The 24,343-nt window shown below is 47.3% G+C and overlaps 1 protein-coding gene across 5 annotated transcripts in view; it reads left to right on the forward strand.

The window, feature by feature from the left end:
* Positions 1–24,343, forward strand: part of LOC126921894 (nephrin-like) — a 252,845-nt gene that overhangs the window by 193,243 nt on the left and 35,259 nt on the right. For all 5 annotated transcript variants that reach the window (XM_050733899.1, XM_050733902.1, XM_050733900.1 and 2 more), the window contains 5 exons: positions 6,450–6,560; positions 13,156–13,246; positions 13,327–13,439; positions 15,851–16,017; positions 22,144–22,288. In XM_050733899.1, coding sequence (XP_050589856.1) covers positions 6,450–6,560; positions 13,156–13,246; positions 13,327–13,439; positions 15,851–16,017; positions 22,144–22,288 — 627 coding nt within the window. The remainder of the gene's footprint in view (positions 1–6,449; positions 6,561–13,155; positions 13,247–13,326; positions 13,440–15,850; positions 16,018–22,143; positions 22,289–24,343) is intronic.

Raw genomic sequence — 24,343 nt, forward strand, 5'->3', positions numbered from 1 at the left:
GCTAACGTGCTTTGCATCTACGCCAACTACGAAAGTCTAACGTGACGCGCGACGAGTTCTCCCGATGCTATCAAGAGGCAAACGCAAAAATTGTTATCGGCCTGAATTATCCTACTTTTCTACGTTTTATAGTTTTCCTTTTTTTTTCAAGTTTGGTCGCGCGTGCATACGTATATTTCGGAGCAATACGACGTTACCCTGGGGATTAAAGTATACTTAACGTAAAACGCATTCATTCCCGCGAACAATTTCTCGCGACGACTTTACAATCTAATTGTTCCGGTCGCTGCCATAACGCGGCGGATTTCCCGTGAAAAGGAATACGTTAATCGTAGGACCAGACCGAGTACGGATATTCGTGTATTTTCATCTATCCATTCGCGAAGGTATGTATACACCAGAGCGAATGATTTTCCCTCCGGTGGAGGCAGAATTTCCGCGCGTCTCTGGGACCCCTTTTCCCGGGAGTGTTCGTGCTCGTTCCTTTGGAGATCGTCGCGCGAGAGGATAATCCAAGATTGCCGCAGACAGAAAAAAAGGATGAAAAGCTGGGAAGAAAGACGGCGAACGGCGGAGGAGATACTTGACTCGAAAAAGGGAAACGAGAGAGGCAGTAGAGAGGAGGAAGAAGGCAGAGCGTAGAAGTCGTGGCAGAATGGCGTGGCTTCTGTCGACGTACCTAACCGCTAGACGCTGTGTACTACAAGGGTGGTAATTGTTCGAGAATCGATTTATCTGGTTGTAGCGTAGAAATCGCTGTCGCCTTAACCAATACGGAACGTCACGGCATGGACAATGATATTCTTGTCAATAACAATTTACCTTTTGTATGCACAGTTGAATCTAGGCTATTCTCTTCAGTCGAATGCACCAGCCAGCTAGCTGTTCTGGCGGCGGATTAATGGTAGCGCAAAAAATAAGAAGAGAAAGAGGACCGAAGGTTAGAGGACCGAGAGATAAGCTTCCGACGACGTTGATCGAAACCCTGGCTGGAGACTTTATCGCATCGGTCGGTAGATGGAAAAATATTTTGCGGTAGTGGAGGAGGAGGCGCGAGAGCGTCGGAGAATTTATTAAAGTGTTTATTTAACCGCGCATTTGTTTGTTGGTCGAGTTTTCAGATACTGGAGAACAATAAAAATGCAAATAAAGAATTGTTCGAGCGGGCGGCCAATGGTAATTATTATGCGCGGAAGTCTATTCCATAAATCGTAAACTGTTCTCGCCGCGTCGATGAATAATGAAAAAGAAAACATTTTAATTGATACAAGAGCGATAATACGTATTTGATAGTCGGCTATCGATCTCGACCGTCTAATGGATCTCGTTCGGATCGAATGGTAGGAAAGTTGCCACACAGAAACGAAAGGAAGCGAGTAAGCAAGATTAATCTGGGGCAAAAATGTGGCGATATCGTTGTCGGAGAATCCGAGAGCGGAATAATAAGCGAATTTTTTCGTGACATGCAATTTCGTTTGCGAATGCCATCTGAAGGTGCGATCTAGCCTGCGGGAAACGAGTCGGGGATCCCGATAACTGCGAGCAATCTGCTCCATTCTCGGCTAGGTCAGTGGGTCGTTCGCATCAGACCAACGATTTCCGTCGATTTCTTAGCTGCGCGACCGAACGGGCTTTCGCTAGATTATTTTAAACCGAAAAGTCACTTTGACAGATCGGCGCCAGAATTTAAAAAGTGTCGCAGCCGAGAATTAATTGGAGCGTAACGAATACGAGGCGTCCATTTAATCTGGATAGGTCCTTAAATATTTAAAAAGCCTACCCAGCGGTAACCGGGCCGTTTACGGGGTTGATCAAAGCCGGAGATCAATGGAGCGGAGGTCTACGAGAGAGGTCTGCGTGTCGATGAGCCAGAGAGAGAATCTACTCCAATTTCTACTCCGGCGGATCTTAAAGCTGTGCTGTCCGACCACGAGACTCTCTCTCTCTCTCTTCCTCTCTCTCTCTCTCTCTCTCTCTCTCTCTCTCTCTCTCGCCACTTACGATAATGTTTCTGCTCGTCTGACACCACTCGGCTATTACTATTGGGGAACCATTCCCTTGAAATTTAACACGCTTCCCAGTTGTCTGACTTAATAGTGGCTCCTACCATCGATGCGCCACGGTATTTCTCTCAATAGGGTCTGGCAATTGACGCGAAGACTTCCATCACGCGAATCCACTGTGAAACGTATGGTAATGCGAGGCATCGATCCAACTAATATATTATAACAGTTCGAGTTTAACGTTATATCTCACTGCGTGTTGGCGTACACGCGCGTACGCCTCGTTTCCTTTGTAAGCGGCAATTGCTTTTCTCTCGGTTAGGCGCTCAGACGATGCCGTGTAATTCGCAGGTTTTTCGTCTCCATACGAAGCGACGCGATGCGACGCGATGGGAAATTCTGGCAACGCAACGATCCATCCTCGTTCGTCGATCTCAATGAACAATGTCGACGCGTCCAAGCGCGATCGCTATTTCGCTGATTCATTCGCCGCGTATCGACCGCGGAAACGAGAGGTTCGATGTTTCGGTAATTAGTCGAGTTAAAGGAAATTTCCATAACAATGTAAGAATTATGATGTTAAATCGAGCAGCTATAATTCCCGTAGATCACTGGACATCGTGTATACGCGAGTATCGTGGTAACGAACGTTTTGAATTATTATAACGGAGCTCGATCGGACGAATCTATTTAACGGGTAATCCCTCATATCCATGATCGCGTAACTAGTATCAAAACAAATCCAACTCGCGCTCCAACGTATCGCCATGATATTCTCACAGCCGCTCCCTCCTATTTCGATCGTATTCAATTTTCCAAACGCGAATTTCCAAATAAATCCCTCCGAATGCGTTCAGAATATTTTTAATTATCACACCGTGAAACGATTCGCGCGTATACAGAAATTACAACTTGCTGTCATCGCGTTGCGTCGTTTAGTCGGCTTGAACGACAGTTTTTCGCCATGTTTTAATCCGTCGCGTCTCTCCGATTCGGATAATACGAGTACAACGTTTCGGATAAAAATTCACGGATGTATTAAAGTTTGGCAAATTAAAGAGAGAACGTACTTTACTTTCCAGTTTGAAGCCCATCGTGCGATCCTGCGAGTCACATTGTTCGAAATCGAACGACCGCCATGGCGAAATAAAAAGCTGAGCGTTTTGTGTGCGCTTACGTAGCGTTGCATTTCCTCGCTTGTGAATTCGGAAACTCAATACCCTTCTGAAATAAATGTTTCATTCGTCGTTGCTAATTTTCTCCCGTTACACTGGCTTCTCTCGTTACGGGATCCAGCCTTCGGCGCAATTTCCCAACTACAAGTAACAATCGCGCCCCGCTAACCGGAAAAAGGAAGAGGTGTCGCCCGATTGTCCACGTTTCGCCAACATTTCCCTCGGTTAGGATAGATGGGCGATAGTTTCTCAGAACCATCTCGGATAAACGCGTGCGCAGGCTCTGGGTGCGTGTACACAGTGGTTTGTAATTAACTCGATTAAAATTGCGGCCACCGTGTGCACCACCTCCAACGTCCCTTCATTTCTCCACCTTCGTACACGAACTAACCATTTTTTGCTCGTACGTCTACCGACCGTACCGACTATCCCAAGTTATTTCAGCTTCGTATCTCCGATACGAATCGGTCGAAATTAAAACATCCATAGAGATTTTACAGGTACGCGTACGTTATGCGTTTCAATCGATTAATTCTATTTAATCATCTTGAACTTGGCGTCTATCTAAAAGCTTCTACAGATATTACTGTCCATGCGCGTCATAGCGAGTGAATTTCTCATATGGAAATATAGAGAATGTACATTGGCGATGTTTAAAATTGAAGTCGACACTCGAGGTGGTAGGAAGCTGCGCGCGACTAAATTGCTCGACAGCTTGCAACAGAGAGAATTGGATGACCATCGCTGGTAACGGTGGATACGCGTAAAGCGAGGCAGCCTCAGATATATGCACAGCTATGCTACATAGGGGTGCCTATTTTCCAGCCAGCCCTGAAATTATCGGCGTGGTCTGAGCGAGGTCCATTGATTACCACTGGTAATTGCCATTACAACCTCCATCTCCCGGCACCACTTTGCTCTCCTCGCTACTCGACCCGCTACGATCTCTTCCAGCACCGCGAACGTCTGGATATTCTCTGTATTGGCATTGAAAGTCAACCGTTATCGAGTGCGAGGCGCACCAACCGTGCTTCGCTTCGTTTAAACTTTAAATCATCGTCTACGGTCTATGGATCTCGCGCGCTCTCCAAACCTATTTATGTAGTTTCGATTCGTTTCCACGAGAATCAGGAATTCTTCTTTCATCTCTGTTACAAATCGCCATTACATTCAGACAACTGAATCTGCAAATTTATCTGCTCGGTTAATGGAAAGATGCAGACAGCGTCGCGATCGAGTCTAGTACCTTTTCAATTTCGAAAGAGAACCGGGTCTATTGCTGGAATTCTTGGGCAACGTTTAATATCTCTCATATCGCTAATCGGATGAGGCATACGATCGAATCGGTTAATTGGATCGGAGATCAACCTTAATTTCTCTGGTAAATTTTGTTACGTAATACTCATCCCGGTAATGTTCTCTTTCGATGTATTCATCTCTGTATGAAAATTCGACACCCTGTCTATGTATATATAAAAATGTTGCTATATCGCGTGACCGGTCTATTCGAAATATCTGAAATTTTTATTTTCGATAGAATCTCGATCCAGACATCGAACGAGGATTACCTGGAATTCGATATCCGTTCGAAGGACGAAATCGTGATCAATCAATCGATTGGCAGGCTGACACGCATGGCCAGAATGAACGGCGCCCTGTTTTCATCGATATCGGCAATTATGGATTGAAAAGCGACCATAAATTCTCGTGAATACTTTACACGTACGTACCAGTGCCTAGGCAGTGCAGGCCAAAGCAGAGATAAAATTTCATTGCGGTCATAGAAACGAGTTTTCGATGGAGTTGCCAGGGAATTGAATTTACCGAATCTCCCAGCGCTTGATTAAGCTGCTTTACAATCCGTTCATCGATTTCCCTGCAATTCTCCATTTCGAGGAACCTCGCGCATATTACTACGATCTCTCTCCACGGTTAAATCTAAATCGCGACGATTTCGAAATTTTTGATCGAGACCGTCCGAAGATTAAAATGGAAAGTTGCAAGCTCGGATTTTAACGGTTTGGAAAAAGGATCGCCTAAAATGGGCTGGATCCGACGGCAATTGAGTTACGAGGGGAAAAGTTGCGAGCTGTCTGATTTCAAGAGGCTCGGCATTAGAAAAATATACCTAGAAAACTTGGTGAAACGTATCGTTAAGAACGCGATGTCGGTGAATTTCATTTTAATTTGCAATTTTTCGATCAAAATTTACGGTACAGGGAGCGACGGTGTGAAACGAGTGGAAGAAGCTTAGGCGAATATATATCGAACGCTCGCTAGGCAAGAACCGTAACGTTATTTCGGATTTGTCGCAGTTTACGACAAGACTCGATCGTTTCGCGTTAGTTTTTCTGTCGCGACATCACAGAATCGAATAACCATTCCTATATCCGCTTAAAGCAATTTTTTGAGTGGCCTGTGATCTTGGCATCGATCGTGAAAACAGTATCGCTGCATTCTGGCAAACCTACGATGTACGTTTCGCAAGTTACCAAATACTTTGTTTTTTATTTACTCGTTGACATCGAACGAAACGGAACGAAATTCTAGAGGAATCGGCGTTGCTTTAGCCCGTACATTTTTATCGTCGCGGTAATATCGATATACGCGATATACAATATCGGCCAGTGATTCCCGTGTTATATCAAAATCACATGAAAACGAACACGTTCCATTAATCGTACGGATCTTCGTGTTTTGCAATTGATCGAAATTCGTTTCCAATCGTTAACGATTATATCCGTCAAAGCGTTTGCAGCGACGTTGTTCGATATAGGCAAAGCTATAAGCTTCTGCGAACGAACGATGCATTGGCTAAATAGGGTGATAGCGGAAAGGCAGACAGAAAGCCAGGAAGAGGAATAAACGTAGGTGTGGCTCGCCGTAACCTCGCTGATAAAGCATCGAATACGTTGGACGTATGCAGCTAACTTCCAAAATAACGAAAAAGCGAGAGAAATATCCAGGTTGGTTTATCCGACTCTGCTCCGAGAACGAATATTCCAGCCAAAAATATCGTTGCGCTTAATCCGCAAACGATCATACCTACACACGAGTCGATACGGCACACTGGAACTACAGTTGGAACGAATTCCATTCGAAGAACCTCCTATGAAACTTGCTGCCGAGCCACTCCTAACTTTCCAGTGTCCGAAATAGGTTATTCGAACGATATTACGACAACGTGACGATGAATGTCAAAAGTTTTATGCTTATTTTCCAAGTGCTAGTAAATTGACTTGGCCTGATCGAGAATCCTTGTCTGTTTTAGTGCCACCGGAACAACCTACCATTTTGGATCAGTGGGGCAGGATAGTAAACGGAACGGCAGGTCCTTACGAGGAAGGCGATACACCTTCACTGACGTGTCGTGTAACGGGCGGTAAGTCCAGCAAACTATTCGCGCGATACGCAAAAGTAACGGGTGTGTTTAATCTGCCGCTACAAACTGTTGAAACGTTCTTGAAGGCACGGCAACAACTTTGGACTTGGTCAGCGGTCGAGAAGTTTCTATCCGTAGACACATCTACCCGCCAACCAACAGTTCCGCTTTTCCCAAAGTCTCCTTCTTGATCCAGTGAAACCTAAGATACATGAAATTCATTAAATACTCCAGCTCGTATCTCGCATTAGGCAAACCTTTTTAGCAGAACCATCTCGCAGGATTTCGAATTTTAGATGTGTAAAGATCGCATTCACCGGTGCGTTTCTTCGAACTGGTATTTAATCCGTCGTGAGATCGTCGGCGGAAGTTCGATCGAAAAACCTTGAAAGGAAATGAAGAATGGAGAGAAGGTAGCGCGGTACTACGGAGATGGTAGTGGTGAGTAGGGGAAAAGGAAGAGTTGACGGAGTCACCGGTGTCGCCAGTTATTAGATCAGGCAACTTTTTATCGACGAAGGGAGCTAAGTGAAAAGTTCTATGTTCGGAAGAACGCGACGCGGGAAGAGAGAAGGATGTGGTAAAATAGAAGCGAGGAGCAGAGGGTGCGGTGGATCAAGCGTTCTGAAGTGGAACGGGAGAGGAAGCACCAAACTACCAAGGTTCCGGTGTTTACTTTGGCAACTGGATCTAAATTTCTGTTTATAACTGCGGCAACTTCTTCGGCTGCCTTAAAAGATTATTTCCTTCCCTCTGGCCCTGCAGCCACTTTCCCCTCCTCTCCGTCGTGCCCAATCTCCTCTCAGACGAGGAGACGCTTTCCTGTCATTCACCCCCGATTAAATGCGGTTACGTTCCGTCGAACGAGGATTTTTGCATGATTCTCGCTCGCCTTCCGCAACTCCTCGCCCATTGTTCCCTGCAAATAAATAATCACGGTACCGTTGAATCGCAGCAAAGATACGAAAACCGTTTCGCATCAGATATATATCGTAAACTGGATAACTATGGTACAAATACAGAGGTATACGATGACGATTCAATACTCATCGTCGATCCCGACGTTCGATGAATACATCGAAATTCGAAGCCAGCAATACTGCCGTATGCAGATTCGATGGGAATTGCATCGACGCTGCGCATCGATCATACGCATTGCGGCGTATAAATTGAATATCGAGAAGATCGGCTTATCCTTAACAATACGCTAGCGAAAGCCCTGCAAACGATCCCGATCCCGGACAACAAGCCTAGAATTTTCATTTAATTGTAAATCATCCTTAAACAGGGAAAAGAAGATCGTCTGCCTCTCGGTGATTCTATTTTCAATGAAATATTCATCTCTTCCTGTTCTTTTTTTTTTTTTTTTTCGTTTTTCTACTGGATCGTTAGAGCGTCTGAAATTTATACTTGAAGCCAGGATAGTGTATCGGTTACCGATATCGTCTCCGTCTGCACACAAAAAGGCAACCATTGAAATTTTGGCGATCCCGATGTTTGTTCGATTTCAGGGAGAAACTTTCGCCGCGTCTCGTTTCTCTCCGCCTCTCGCTCGTCCTTTCCCTACGATTCTCGAGCCTCGATCTCGCGCTGTCTCGCTTCTTAACCAGCCCCAGGGTCGCCGAGGCGCGCGATAAGTTTCTGCCACCATTTCTGTCCTCGCGGCATGCCCGCAAAGATTTGCAATTCAATCGAAAAGCCGGGGGTCGGGAACGCTAGCCGTCAATGCGAAATTACGCCCTGGTATACTTTACCGATTAAATGTTAATGCGCGCGGCCCGACTTTGCCTCGCTCCCTTTGACCCCCGCTACGTTGCAGGATCGCGGAGAATCGCCAATGTAGGTTATTTACGCGGAAAAGACCATCACGGGAACGATACGATACCACGATAGATCCGATTATTCAAACGAAACGTCGCATAGCCTGGATCTTTTGAGCGTCGTAAAAAATTTGCCGAGCTCACGTTTTATTGCCAGCTTATTCACGATATCTGTATAGGCACTCTGTTTGAACATTTCGGAATTCGATATCGATTTTTGTCGAGGCAGCCTTTTTGCGGCCGATTTCGCAATGAGAATCGGAGAAACTTTACCAGTTGGCCAGAAAAGGAGAAAAAAAAACGTTATCGCGCAGTTGAATAATCGGTAGCTTTATTCGCGTTCTGCGCTGGTTGTTCTTCTTTATAGGATAGCGTGATCTCATAGGAACGGAGAAACCGCATTTGCCTTTCGCGTGATACCGCCTGGACAGTATTTAATCTTTGTAGAGGAGCGAGTAAAACCGAGAGAAACGAACCAGTTGGAAATTCGAGAGCGGTAACCACGCGTCTCCTCGTGATTCTTCTTCCGTTTTCACGGCGAAAAGAACTCGGTCTCGCGACGCAACAACGCGATAAAAACACGTATACAGCGTTAAACGCGTGCTCGGTTCGACGTTGACTTTCATTGGTCGGTCTCGAAGCGAAACGCGGTCGTTTGAAACGAGAAACCTGACGTGGTTGTGAACGCTGCGCGTTAATTACACGAGACACGCGTTAATACGTACGCGAGCTTTATCTTTTTCGTAGTGAACAATAAATATTTTTCCGCTGTGCCACCAGCGATCAACTGTAATTGACCCGAGTCGAGGCGAGAATTTCCCGTAAATGAAACTTACATTAATCTCGCAGAGAAATGAAAAAATTAGCCCTGACGCATCGATCGATCTTCCGTCGTTATCCGATGATCGACGATCCTCGATATGAAAGAAGATTAAGCTGATGGTTATTTCAAAAGACGTAACGTACAGCGAGATTGTTAGCGTTTAACCACGGCTCGTCTCGTCCTAGCGCATCCATAGCATTCTCTCAACCGCTCTATTATACGCGATTTACAACTAAGCCTAACTTCCTCCACGGTATTCCGTGTTATCTATAATTTATGGCAATAGCGGTGAGAAAATTTTACGACTCAGCCCGCTTGCTGGATTTATTGCCAATTACTTGACTTCGTGCCCGGAAAGAATCGAGGGTCCTACTTCGAGGGTGTATACGCACGTAAAGGTGAGGTTTTCCTTCCCTTATTTCTACCTACATATCTCTCTTCCCAATACTCGACACCAACTTTCCACTCCCTCTTCGTTTTCCGCTATATACTAAGTGTATCCTAACGTAGAAAGATCCACTTTACGAGGTAAACTCGTTTCTCGGAAAATCATTTTTCCACTTTATCGGCAAGGTTTCTTCCTTTAAATATTTTCCCTCGATGATTACAGAGAAAGAGAGAGAGAGAGAGAAAGAGTGGACGTATTACAAGTTTCAGAGCAGCATTCTCGTTTATCGGAGTTCTCGAATCGAACGCTACGTCAGTCCCCGTCCACCTGCTCTTCTCCTCATCCTTTCTCCCTTGATTCCCTTTTCACCGTGGCGCGTCTCCAAACGAATCCCTTTGAGACGATCTACGAACACGAAGAACCGATTAAAGGAAGGTCAAGGCGAACGGGAGCGGATCCTCTTCAAACGAAAGGCTTCTTCTTTCGATTCGCTCTCCAACTACTGCACGCAAGAGTTGGTTAATTTTAGAAATTGGAACGGCGAAATCGAAATCCGCTTTCAACGCGAACGTAAAAGCGCGCGTGTGGCATATTTCACGTTTCTAGACCAACGACACACGGGGCAACGCAATAAGCCAGTTTACTCGAATAATAATTATCTTCGGGGAACGGAGAGAACTCCGACTTTCGAGTCATCGAGCGCGATGCACTTTGCCTATTTCCCAGGGGTGTGCGAATAATGTCGCGGGATCGTAATCTATCCGTGTCGTATTGGCCGAGTGCGGGGAATATTTATTTTTCAATCCTGTCCGTGAAACCGGAACTCGCAGCGCCATAAAAGATATTAAAAATTATTCGAGAGCGGAGCAGGGGATGTGCGGCGCCGTTACGTCGCTACCACTTCCAAAACGAGTTAAATTTTCTCGTATCGGCATCGGGTCGCGTCGCCATATATTTGCCGAGCTTTGTCCATTAAAAATATTACGAGATTTCGCTGTGATATCAGAGCAGAGTCGGTCTTTGATTGCTTTTTCCATCATCTCACGGAATTCTCCAACTTTAGTTCTCTTCTCTTGTTCTCTAATCTCGCTGCGTTACAAGCGCCGATACCACGCTGTGCCGAACATTTACGCGGTAAGTGACCGTAACGCGAGACGTTTTATTCTTCATTGACTCAACGTAGATTATGAAATTCGCTTGATCGACCGGCTGGACGATCGCGTGATGGAACTACGATATATTTTCTGCCATATAGTCGCTAAAGGGACGCTAGACAGTAAGTCGAGCTTATCGACGTTTCCTCGATAATCCTAAATCAAGAGGCCCTGAATTAAGGCGACGCGGCGCCGCACAGCGATGAAATGAAGAGAAGCCGAAGGGTGGGCGCGGGTAGACGGGGTTGGGAACGGGGTGCAAGGTTGAATAAAGGGACCGGTCGAAGAAGGAACTCCGGCAAGGACCTCGAATCCCAACGGCTGATATTTGCCTTAAGTAGAGTTCGAACCAACGGTAAACTTGTTAGATGTGGGCGAGTAGCTGCGGACCGGTCTTAATCCTGCAAGATATCGTCCGGTATCCGCGGATTAAAATCCGCACTTTAGTACCCCCTGCCGCGCAGATAGCGCGGCTGTTGTCGTCGTTTTAAGGGAGCCTCGGTTTTGGTGGGAGTTCGGATATAGTCCGGCAGTTAAAGTCAACGCCAGGGGCGTACCGAAGCCATTGCCAGACCTAACCCAGACCGGAGGTAAAGCCAGACCATCTAGTCCTTCTCCCTTTCCGCAGCCACGCAACCACGCTACGACCTATCTCTCGCCCCTAAGCACTCGTGCAAACGACCTCGCGGCCGAGCTTACGAATTAACTGGCCAAGCTCTATCGTCGTGACCGTATTCCGTATTCCGTCTGCTTGAAAGATCTTTTGAAGCCGATCTTCGATTGGCGCAAAGAAAACCTAGCGAGTTGCGAGCAGAGATGAAATTTTCCAAGGCAAAGACTAAATTCCAAGCTACAGTTTCCTTTTCTCTGTTCTTCCCTCACCGTCCCTTCTCCCTCCATCGAAACGTACGAAGGAACGGCAGAGAAATCAAAAAGAACGAGACGGTTAAAACGCAATCTAGATCGACAAGCGCCGTGAATAACAATGACGCGGAGTTAATCTAAGCTAGCTTCCATCGGAGATCAGACTTGCAATTTTAAGTGTCGCGGCGATGTTGCGTCGGGCCTGATTAAATTGCGATTCCAGTATGGTACGGTATCGTGAATAACAATGAAACGGCGAACGTAAGCTGGCTCGAATCGGCTATCGGTATACTCGCGATGCCTGTTTTCGCAACGAGAATTTCCGCCGACCGATAGACGCACCAAGCTTCTTCTCTCTCTTTCTCTCCCTTTCTCTCTCTTTATGATTTCTGACCCATTACCGGCGCATACCTGCCTCTTATAATGCTCGTATATCACTGCAGCTATTTTATCACCTTAACCGGCAGCTTTTTCAACAAAAATATGCATCTAGCCACGGAACCGCGTATTATTCGCGAGAGATATGTAAATCCGTGATATAATACGGAGTCTATCCACGGAACATTCCGTCGAATCGAGAACTCGATGCGATATACCCTCGCTGCTCTCCTTCAACCATTTATTTCCGATAAACGCTACTTTCGTGAAGCACGTAGATCGCGAAGGGCGACCGGCTAAAGAGATCGAACGCACGCCCAGCAAACCCTTATTTATCATTCGAACCGATACTTATACGTGAAATTTCAGCCGGATACTTTGGGTGCACGCAATCGATTCGGTATCATCTCACCCTCCTTCTCACCACCATCTCTTACTCTCTCTTCCGATGAAATCGGGGCCTGTTATAGTCTTGCTTTTTAATACTTGTGCCGCTTTGATCCGTTCTTCCGTTCATCTGTCCTTCTATAATTGATATTTATCGATCTGTCGGAGAAACGAGAGAGTATAACACGCGCGGATATTGAAGCGACCGGCTCCGAAGCAACTCGAAGTCTGCCAGTTTTTGTCTGAAGTACCGCATCCAAAACTCTGGGGTATCGGCTAATTTAAAAGTTCCCGGCAACTCATCTAGCCTTTAGTAGCTCCGACCGAACTCGTCCCGGCCCTCTGTATACGATTCCCCTGTCCACTCGCGTTCCTCTCGCCATCCAGCCAACTCTGCCCTACCCTTCCCTTCTCTTGCCAAACCGCGTTTCTCCTTTGGTTTCGCGAGCAACCGTTCCAAGTCTTTTCACCGGGGTCGAAATCACTTTGCACGAGTCGTTACGAGCATACGGGGCCGCGATTTGCTTCACTTTCGTGGCTCGGTCTGATGTTGTCGCCCGATGTTTCGTAAATCTTTGCGAGCGCTCGTTCCGTTCGATCGATCGGTTTATCGAGTCGAGTTACCCGTTTCGTCGAAACGAACGCGAAAACGCGGTTTCCGTTTCCATCGCCGCTTCCGTTTTCGTTGTCGCGGCACAGCGACGAATAAAAATTACGGCCTCTAAATCTTCCACGAGACGCATCGCGTCGTTCTTGACGATACTTTCATTTGCTTTTCCAGGCAAGCCAGAGCCGATGGTCCGGTGGCTCGTCAACGGCCAAGTCAAAGACGAGGAGTACGAGAAGAACGCTGGCGATGTCATAGAAAACAGGTACGCCGACGCCTTGTTTCCTTCCTCGTATCGCCACAAGCGTTCCAGTTAATTTTCATTTCCAATCTTCTCCTCCGTAGGCTGACTCTGCAGCCTATCACTCGGTCGGAGCTCGGGGCGAATTTTACGTGTCAGGCAAGGAACACGGACCTGATCGAGCCAAAGGAGGCCTCGATTACTTTGGAACTTAACCGTGAGTAACAATTATCTCGGCTTTTCTCTCGTCATACCACCAACCATAAAAGCAGAGGAAGAAAAGCAGCGAGAGACGAGATGGACGTCGAAGGGCAAAAGAAATCGTGTAATTCCCCGGGGTTAAGAGCCGCTAGGCATAGCCATAGGCGATGGTGGAGCGTCGTTAAAAGAGGAATGAAATAAAGACAAGAAGTAGATACAAATTCTTATCGCGTGGCCAACAAATCAGAAGCCTCACCCCGAGCCTATCTTGTCCCGCATTAACGATAACATCTACGAGACAGCAAATGTGGGCCAACATCCTTTGCTCCCTCGCCGCTGTGAATCGCCTTTAAGGGAAGATAAGGCAAGATAAGACGAGAAATATATTAAATCCTGCCTCGAGCCCCACCTGGCTCATCCGTGTCTCTCTCTCTCTCTCTCTCTTTCTCTCTATCTATCTATCTCTATCTCTATCTGACTCTCTCTCTCTCTCTTTCTCCATCGCTGCAAGAAGCCGAAGAACCATGAAAGCGGGCAAACCTCGGGCTTTCTCAAAATTAGAATTCTTCGTTAACTCGCGACCGCCCAATAACCCGGAACGACGAAATACTAATTTCGAGAGTAAACTGAAAAATTCATAGATCAATTATCTGGCCTCGCGCGGCACGGTTACCGCTACAAGGGTGAAACTAGAGCGAGGGGTAGATTCGCCTAAAGGAAATTTCATTCCATCCTACTACCATCTCGCTGTTCGACGAATGAACGTTCGTGGAAATTCTACGAGATATTTACCGAAGCCTCGTCTATTTCCGGCGAGTCGACGATGTTGGAAAAAAAAGAAAGCGTGGACGACGACGCGAACGACGACCGTGATTGATCGGCACTGAATGATCCGTCCTTTCGAGAGTCAAGAAATTTTCGACGAAGCGAATGACGAAATTGAAGACCCGTTATTGGCGAACGAGAACACCCATCATAGCGGCGAACGAAAAAATAAAAATCTGCGCTTCGTGCGCGAGATAACGGAACGAGGGGGGGGGGGGGGAAGAGAAAGAAGGAAAGGGAGAGAGCGGAATAGAGCGAGAGAATTGGCGAGGGGGAGGAAGAGGAGCAGAGTGGCCACGGCAATGGCGTACGCGTACGGAAGAGAGAAAAAGCGATGGGGACGAAGAGGGAAAAAGGGAGATTGATCGATGCTCGCTCTTTGATTTTTGCGACCTGCACCAAGTGACCATGCATCGAGCGTGTATTCATCTCATGGCTGGTGGAACAAAAAACGAAAGAGAAATTAAAAAACCCCTGAACGGTGACGAGGCGAACCGTTGCCGGGCTAGACGGCTGCCGGGGAAGCGCAGGATAGACGAGATTGCGGATAATCGAAAAGACCGGTGATTCCGGAAATCCGGCAAATCAAATATTTGCGTGCACGCGATCCGCTATGTTGTTCGCTTAAAAATTACTAATGTGGCAACACTCGTATAATTCGTACGCATTCTCTCAGCTGTTTACCGTATTTGATTAATCGTAAACCGAGTGAGAAACAAATCGATATAATGGTATTTTCGTAGATAATTCGTGGCCGTGTCTTTCCGTGCATTCTCGAGAATGCCGCGCTACAACTGTTCGCACAGCGAAGCAAAACGAAACGAACACGAGTAGAGGAGAATGGATGCGCGAGAAAAATGTCGAAACTCATTATCGCTGGCAGTCGGATGAGAACAGAAATGGTACAGTGGTACGGTGTACGAAGCCACGGACCTATTCTCGTAGTTTTCATATTTCACGCACGAACGGATCGTATCTGGCTGGTATTGGCCAATTGGATACTCGGATTTATCGTCCGTCAAAGCGATCGTCGCCTCGCTCCGAACAGTATCGTTCCACGCGTTTACACACGCGTTGAAAAATCAATGTTTACCTCGTGTAGCGATCGTTATCACGGCAGAAGCTCGCGAAAGAAATTGGCAAATAATTTGCGATCGAATCTACCTTTTTTGCGATCCGTGTCCGCCGATTTTTCGGCTGATCGATCGATCGGAAGAGAGAGGCGAACCAACGGACAGAAAGATGGAAGATTAGCAAACGATTATTGGTATTTTTGCGGAAAAGCCCGAAAGCGAATGCCCTAGGGCCGAGAATCGTTCTTCGGAAATGACAAATGACTGGCAATCGACCTGTCGGGGTTTTACAACGTTAAATCGGCCGCACGATTTGCATCGAGCTCACGTATCCCCTGCCCGTTTGTCCGCCTTAATTATCGGTTCACTTTAATTATCGCGCCCGATTAGCGTCGTCGGTCCGTGCGCGGTTGCGAGACCCGGTGATTCGAAAAAAAGGAGAACGACGTGAAACGTCGACATCGAGGACCGATCCGTCGATCGATCTATCGATTGGCAAACGTCGTAATTCTCGTTGGTTGATTTTCAGTGAAACCGTTGACGGCTACCATAAGGAGGCCAGGGAAAAAGGGAGTCGGAAACGAATCTCTGCTGGCTGGGAAACGGTACGAGGTGGAATGCGAGACCATCGGCTCGAGACCACCGGCGGTGATAACTTGGTACAAGGGACGAAGAAGACAGCTGAAACACACCACGGTGAGAAAAAGAAATAACGAGCGATCGAGGTTAGAAGCTTAGTCCGAATTCTCTACCCCGTTTCGAAAGTCTCGCGTGCAACCTTTGTTCCGGGAACAAAGCCTGGTTCCCCTTGGTATCTCCTTTCAGCCGAAGCTCTCTGCTTTTTTTCCCCTCGTCGTTCGTGCGAAATAAACAAAGGCGAGGTGCGGCGTCGCTAATGCTCGCGTCGCTAAATTTCCTCGGCAAAGTTTCCGTTTCTCGTAACTCGTATCCGTTTTGCGGTGAGGTCGTGTCGGAAAGACAGGAAGGTTCGTTGCGAGCGAACCCGAAATTAAGACGCCGCGGTCTAATTTCGTCGGTTGGAAATTCGATTTCCTCGGGATAATCTCATAGCGGCCGGATAATGCGATATCGATAGACACGGCGGGGGGCGACGTAACGCAGCATCGTGCCGGTCCGACTAACTTATTATCGTCGTCGGTAGGCGAAAATATGTGTTTCCTGTGCGTGGCCTGCTGGTCCATTATCCGCGCAACTAGACCCCGATAATCCGCTCGTTATCGCTTTCTAATTATTAGCGCATCACCTTAACGAAATTTGTCGCGTTTGCGACGAAGGAACAAAAGGTAGCAGGCGGCATTTAATTAACACCTAAGCTGCTTATTATAGTCGGCGCGTTGGGCTTGCTAGTTGTTAATTAACCCGGCCCGTTCTCCAGGGCTGGACGCAGCTACGATGAAATACGGTAACGCGTCCTGACACTAAGATATTTCAATTTCACTTGGTCGAAATTTAAATCAGAATGTCCGTGTCCCGTAAATTACGCCTCGCTACTTCCGCCCTTTCGCTTTACGTTCTTCTCCCAGCGAGCTAATAGTCGCCAGTAGCGGTTAAAGACATTCGCGAACGTTCCTTTTGCACGCGGCAAAGGAATATCGTTAGACGATATTCGCGCGTCCTTGTAATTGAAAAACGATCGTCCGCTAACGAGTCTTATCGCGATTTAACGAGAACTGTGCCAAGATTTCGGGACGCAGGCCGAGCCGAAGCGACGACGAGGCGAACAATACTCGATGAAACAGTCGCTAAAAACGTGGACGGCTCGATTTCCCATTGCACAGTAGCTGAAACCGGAGTTACGAGCAGCGAGTATCGAACTATCTTTCGAAAGAGCTCTCTTCGAGGTTCGTGGTCGAATAGAGGAAGGAAAGAAAAGGTAACGAGAGAGCGGAAAGGAGAGATAGGAAACGGTTGAAAAGGTCGAAACGCTCCGGGGAACCGATAACTATACCCCTCGGCGGCGAATCTTTTCCTCCGAAGAGATTCTCGGCTCGGAAACAGAGTCAAAGCGGTGGAAAGACGAAGACGCCGAGCGAAACCTCGCGTCGCGTCGCTTAGCGTCGGCCTTTGAAACGGAACGGGACCAAGCGCTGAGAGTGCAGCAGGGCAAGAGAAATGGCGGCACTCTGCACGAACGGATTGGATTCGCAGGTTCGGGTCGCGTCCGATTGTACGAGGAAAAGGGGCTGTATAAGGGCGGAAGGGTCGGAAGGTAGGTTCGAGGCTGGCACTTTCGAGGGACGTCGATTGAATTAAGCAACCACACCTGTCGACTGCAGATATTTTCATTGGCGGTATGCTAATTGGTCATTACGCAATGTCGACTTAACCATCCTGCGATCTCGCCTCTCCTTCATTTTCGTTCAACGAATCTCGCTAACGCTTACCTTCGATTTCCTAACGAAATCTCGCGATGTCGCAGATCCACTTACGTTTCTTCCAGCGGACGTGCTACTCGAATTAAAAGTTACGTAACAAACGAGCGCAACATGAAATTCATCTTCTACTGTGACGCATATTGGTGTATACCGACGCTTATATAGTTTTTAGATTTCTTTTTTTTTTTTAATCACTTTAGGAAACGATATTCGAGAATTATTGCAAACATAAAGGGTTTTTATTTCATTTGATTGAAAAAGAAAAACGAAACAAAACAGGAACGACGGCGCAGTAATCGAACACGGGTTGTTTTTCATACGATATTAATTTCATTTAATATTTACCGTTTCTATTACCTCGTATGCCGTACGTCGTTACGAATGGTTTTCCGTTCGTACGATGTTTAATAACAAAATCAAACACGTTGTTTTTATTTCAATATTACTCGTATAATAGCAAGCGAAAATGAAAGTGAACGAAAGTCGAGATTCGGTAGATGGCTGTTGGATGAGATTCGACGGATGCGTAACAACATGTCCGCTAGGGTGTGTGGTGAAAATTACAATGCCACTGTGCGTCGTGACCGAGAAACGGATGATGCGCTTACAAAGAATTTATTCGAATCGACGGAGAGTTGGAAATTGATCCAGAGAGTAACGAACAGCTGTATGATTTGTTGGCGGTGAAGATCGAATCTGCTGTATTTCCTGTATTTCGGTGGACCCGATATGGTGGAAGAACATCGGTCGATCCGTCCAGTAGAGAACTCTCGACTCGAAGTTGCGATATTCGACGTTTCCAATAACGCGGCCACGAAGAGCATTGCTATTGGCTACGAAATGAACCTGCCAAGATACATTCGGTACACGAAAGGCTCGAAAGCCTTTGTTCGCGACAACGATGCGCCATTACGGCGTACGTCGATTGGAGAGGGAACAGGAAAACGTCGAAATCATTAGGAAGCATCGCAACGATGCAGTCGCGGATTTTAACGAAAATTTTTCGTTGGTCGGAAGAAACGAGAACGCGTTCGAACCATCATTTTACCTTCTCGACGTGGCGAAATAATCGCCAGATAGGGATAAAAAGGACGAGAAGAAGGGCGAACGTCGAAAATAGAGAGATAACCCGTGGCGAAGCGGCTGAGCTATTTAACAGAACCGTGAATTTGATCGACGAAATGGAACGTCGATGAAGAGAAAGACTCTGACGCGAAGCCGCGCATTCCGACAGCACTTTCAAAAGCCATAACTACGAGTTTCCAGCCAACTACGCACCACGTTACAAAGTTAGGAGCCCTTTTAGGTTGTTTGGAAAGCAGAGCGCGAAAATCGGCGTCTACGCCGATAGGAGTATTCGATGCTTGCCGATAACGTATGTAGGTAGGTGGCTAGGTAGGTCGGAGAGCGCGTTTTCCTCGACTCCTTGGAATACTAAGAGAGGAGAAAGAGAAAGAGAGAGAGAGAGAGAGAGAGAGAGAGAGAGAGCTAAGCTTCTCGCGAGTTGGGGAACATTTTCGCGAAAAAGCTCCGGTCTGCTGCTTCTCACCGATGCCGTCAACGCATCAAGGCGAGGCAACGCCACCACGCAGAGTCGGGGATTTTCTTTGCATTGCAGCATTCGCGAATGAAATGCAGCCTCTCGGATCCGGCTGAGAGGTCGGATTTGTCTTTACCGAAACGATCGACAAGAGCGTAATTCGCCGCCATTAAAGCGATTTTGGCTGGACCGAGATATTTCTGTGGCAAAAAGCAAAAGATACGAAAGCGTCTATGGTGGAAAATAGGCGACAGAGTGTGTATAGGAAGCGAAAGAGAAGATCGAAGATAAGATCGAGTTCGCGCGAGAGATCTCGTCGATTCGTAATCTCGTCGCAATTCGAGTTAATCTGGAGCTCGGTCGAGCGAACAGATACGCTGGTACCTAAATCACGACGGTTAGGCAGAGGCCCGAGGCGGTCGCATTATCGATAATCCGGAATCACAGATGTAACGTTGGCCGACCAGGCTCAGGGCGCACGTGTACAGCTCCGCCGTTGTCTTCGGCACGTTGACGCGCGACCCTAATTAATTTCGCGTTGTTCATTAACAAGCCCTGCCCGCAACGCTTAACGACGCCTCGACGCGGCGTATCCGTGCACCAGCAGTCGCAATATCCTCGCTCGTTGTCGCACCTGTGCTCTCCTTCCTTCTCTCTCTCTCCAAGCCCTTGTACTCTCGGCGCACGGACCAAGACTCTGGCGTACGGACTGATTAACAGAGTAAACGACAGTCACCGATGGAAACTCGGCTGAATTCTAATTCGAGCAAAACACCCGCGTCCGTGACGATTCTGCGACCATCTGGAGCTCCAATTCAACTTTTATGCGATGAAATTAAAATTCTTTGACGAGCCGTGGACCGGATACGTGTGAAGATTCGCCGATGAGACACCGCGTAGCCGGACATCGAACAGTCACGGAACGCGAGGAATTTTAATGAATCTCGCACCGCCTTCGCGACATCCACCGCTAGTTGACTTCCCCTTCCGAGATAGATGTCTCCCTACGAGAAGGAACAACCACGAACCAACCTCTATCCAATCGCCAGACCCGCGATCGCACGAACCAACGGTTCGTGACTTTCGGTATATTCCGTGTAGCACTTGCTTAAAATCACCGGGGAATGACAGAGATCGAGGGTTACAAACGAGAAACGTAGTACGCCGCGCCGTTAAAACGAACAGGCTGGACGATAAGGCCACGTCGTTGCTCGTTTACGCGGCGACGCGTCTCTTTAAAATTCCCAGTGGCACAAGCGTCGGATAATAAAATATAGCCTCATAACATGGCTTTAGAGAAGAGAAGGAAGAGGGAACGACGAGGACGAGCGCTGCGGTCCCGAGAGAACGGTGAGAAAGAAAAGGGGTACGAAGGATACCGGGGATAGCGTAGGGTTGAAGAAAGAACCAAGGAGAGATATTAACGTAAGCAGATTCTATAAGCAGCAGAACACGTAGACCGCTTCTATCGCATTACCATCCTGATTATCCTATAGTCATTCAGGCTGTCTTTACTCGCTCGCCACGCGTTCCGTATTACGTGGTTTCACGACCAGAAAGCGTTTCGTTAGCGAACCGAAAGTACCGAGAAAACTGCGATAGGGTCGACGTGTAATCGCGCGATATATCATCTTTATTTCCTACTCGGTCGAAACGCGAACGCATCGGTGCACTTAAGAGCGTATAAATATTTCTAAATGAAATTCCGCGACGCCTTTGCGCGTTCCGGTGCCCTCTTGTGCTCGCCACCGCCTTGCCTTTTCCCTCCTTTTTCTCGGTTGCCGTGAGAACGTTCGCGCGAAGAAAATTAGACGAGCGCAGGGAAAAGTATAATTCCGGCGGTTGGGTAACGACAATTCCTATATTACGCGCAGAGGAAAGAACATCTTTTTTGCGGCTGAGGAGCAGAACTTGGAAGTGAGAAAAACTAAGGAAGAATAGGGAAGAGAACGTGTCCAACCGGAGGAAAGTTTTGGTTCCGACCCCTTAACGCGCTTCCGCGTCGAGCGTAGTATCAGTTGACACGCTTTGAAACAAAATTCCCGGTCGAAGTAGCGGCTGGCTTTTTCTCTCGACACCGCTGGAAAATAAATAGAAAAACGCGAGCGAAGAATCTCGCGTCAGAAGCTGCCGGTAAAATTCACGCTCGGTAGAATCCGGTGGTACTCTTTAGAAAGGATTCCACGGCGTTAGCAGCAGGACCCGGGTCCTTTCGAGTCCGGGCTAACAGGAATGAATTTCCAGCAGATGTTGCCAGCGTTGCTTACGGTCTGCCTCTCGACCTTAATATAACCAAAATTAACCATGCCGAGTTGCCGTCGAACTAGTTTCCCATTTTTTCCCTTCGCTTTTTATCTCCTGCCTTCGTTCTCGTTTCTCGCCATCTTGCGCCGCGGAATTGAATCGAGCAACGCCACTGAGAACGGTATTCGCGATACCTGATAAAAATTATTATCTGCCAAAATTACATTCTTCCGTACGGTGACAAAGTGACGGTGCAAAAGAGCGAGCGTCCTCTTCGTTGCGAAATGAAGAACGATCGAAAAGGTTGCAAAAACAGCGTGAAAAATACAGTATCGAAAGCTCGTTCGGTAAAACGTCAAACGAAAACGTTAAACACCAGAAGAACAAGATATCCTTCCCAGGATACACGAAACTCTACAGCGTGACGACGTTTCGTCTTCTTCAACGGTCCAGAACGATTTGCTGGAAAAGCTCGGGCATCTTGTTCTTCTCGTAGCCGTTGACACGGTTAGCGCACCTTCACGTAGCTTCCTATCATTTGAAACTCGAATAACTCTTGATACGAAGCGAGCCATCGAGCTCGATCATTTAACTGTCCAAAAAATACAAACTTTGCGTAACTTGGAACGATCTGTCACGCAGGAGGAGAGATCGGAGAATCGGACGGTGAGCATGGTGGAGTTCGAGCCAGGGGTGGAAGATCACGGGAAATCGATCACCTGTAGGGCCGAAAATCCAAACGTTACGGGACTGTTCGTGGAGAAATCCTGGAAGATCGACGTCGTCTGTAAGTATACGATAAATATATATTCTATTGCTCTTTTCAGAGAGATCCCGATTCGTTTCCTGTTACGACGTTTTACGAGCGGACGTGACATTAAATGCATATTCGATGATTCGTCGTGCTAAACTTGCTCCGCGTTCGTCCGACGCTTCTTAATGTATGCATACGCGTCGCGCGAACGTCATAAAAAAATAGAGTATCACCATGGGGTTGGCGTATCCCTTGCTCTTATCTTCTATCGAGGCGCATCGTGAAATCGGCCGATTTACGAGCGTTTTTACGTTGAACGCACACCTCCCTCCAGTCGCCCCTCTCTTCCTTTTTTCCTCCATTTCCTTTTTTCTCCCAACCCTTGTTTTTACAGCTGCAATAAAACGGCCTCCGCTGGATTTCGAGCGAATTACAGCCGAAATTCAGCGAAACCGATCGTTGGTGTTCTTCCGCGGAACCGTTTTCCGATCTAGTTGATCGTAAAACAAAAAAAAAAAGATATATGTGACATATAGGGACGGACAGCTCGTAAAGAGAAAAAGGATGCCATCGATGAATTCGGTCGTTCCGATTGATCCACGAGCTTCCACGTTTCTTTTCTTCTCTCCTCTCCCCTTTGAAGACAGGGGGAGATGGGTATTCCGTCATCTCGACTCGTTCCATTTCGCGCCCCTATGGACTTTCCTTTTTACCATCCTCGTTCGTGGAATCGGTTAAAAAGTCATGACGCGAACAGACTTTCTTCTCGCGCAGCGTATTTGTCGACTTTGCCAAAAAACAAATTCGTCCGTCGCGTAAAAACTGGATCGTAGAAAGACGATCGTGGATGATAGCACACGATCGTGCATTCCTTCTTACGAGATTATTGTTATTCGTTAAGCGTCTGAGTACCGCGTACATAGGCTACGAAGGACTATAATTACCTCGTCTTACAGCGTAGCCACGAAACTCGTCACAGTGTGTTTCTATGGAACAACGATGGATCTGAAACGAATCGAAACTAACTTCGGCTGCACTTGTTACGCTTGCAGCGGATAAATCGAACGTAAATGTAGTTTCTGGTGGAAATCCCAGCGTCCTGAAACTTTGTAGTTTTACACTTGTCAAGATCTGATTAAGATCTGCTTAAGATTTCCAAGATTCTTCCGATCGGAACGGAAGCACAGCTCGCCGGAAGTGGCGTAACTTTTTGCAATTAATTATTTGGGATCTTTGTAAGTAGAAAGTAAGGGGAACTGATTCCTCGTCATTGGTATGATCTTCCGCCGGTTCGTTTCAAAGTTTTCAGACCGCTTTTGTCAAACATTGTCCCGTAAGTAAAGTACGCGCGTAGATACGCCAGGTGTATCGACAGCAGGAAAGAAACATGCTCGATAGCGTCTGAGGAAAAAGCGCGAGAATAGGAGAAATAACGTCACGTCGTGTATCCAATTACGTTGACCGTCGAGCAGCATCGTTGAAATTACGCATTACCTTGCGAGCAGGCCCCGGCTTTTTCGTGCTCCACCTTCATTTCCGCCCACACACACGAGCTCTCGATTCGCGAGGAACGGGGAAGAAAATGAAAGGGGAGGATAGTGGGTGGAATTTATTGCAATCCTGGACGAGTATCTCGCCTCGGTGGAAGAAGAGCGGAAAACAAGGGACAGGAGCGAAACGGCACGATGCAACGACGGAGGTTCGAGAATTAAAAAGTGGCGGCGTTGAACTTGGGGCTGAAGGGAGAAGAAGCAGCGGGTAGACGCGATCGAGCTAATTAATACTATCTCGAAAGAGCAGTACACGCCGGTGCACGGGGGAAAAGAAGAGCCACCGGAAAGGAGGGAATTTATCGTGGCGCGCGATAAAATCCTGCGAGAACGCCCGAAGAATAAACTCCCCGACGGGAAAGCGAGCTAAGAGGAACCGGTATGATTAAACTAATGAAGACGAGAGATACAAGAGGCAAAGAAAATACTGGAATTTTTCGAGAACGTTACACCAACCAGGAAGAAATCAACTGCCAAGCGAGACCGTGAAGCTAGACTGCAAGACAATCGAGCTAGCGAGACCGTGGCCGATGTCGTC

The sequence above is a fragment of the Bombus affinis genome, chromosome 11 (genome assembly GCF_024516045.1).
Source record: "Bombus affinis isolate iyBomAffi1 chromosome 11, iyBomAffi1.2, whole genome shotgun sequence".
NCBI classification, from domain to species: domain Eukaryota; kingdom Metazoa; phylum Arthropoda; class Insecta; order Hymenoptera; family Apidae; genus Bombus; species Bombus affinis.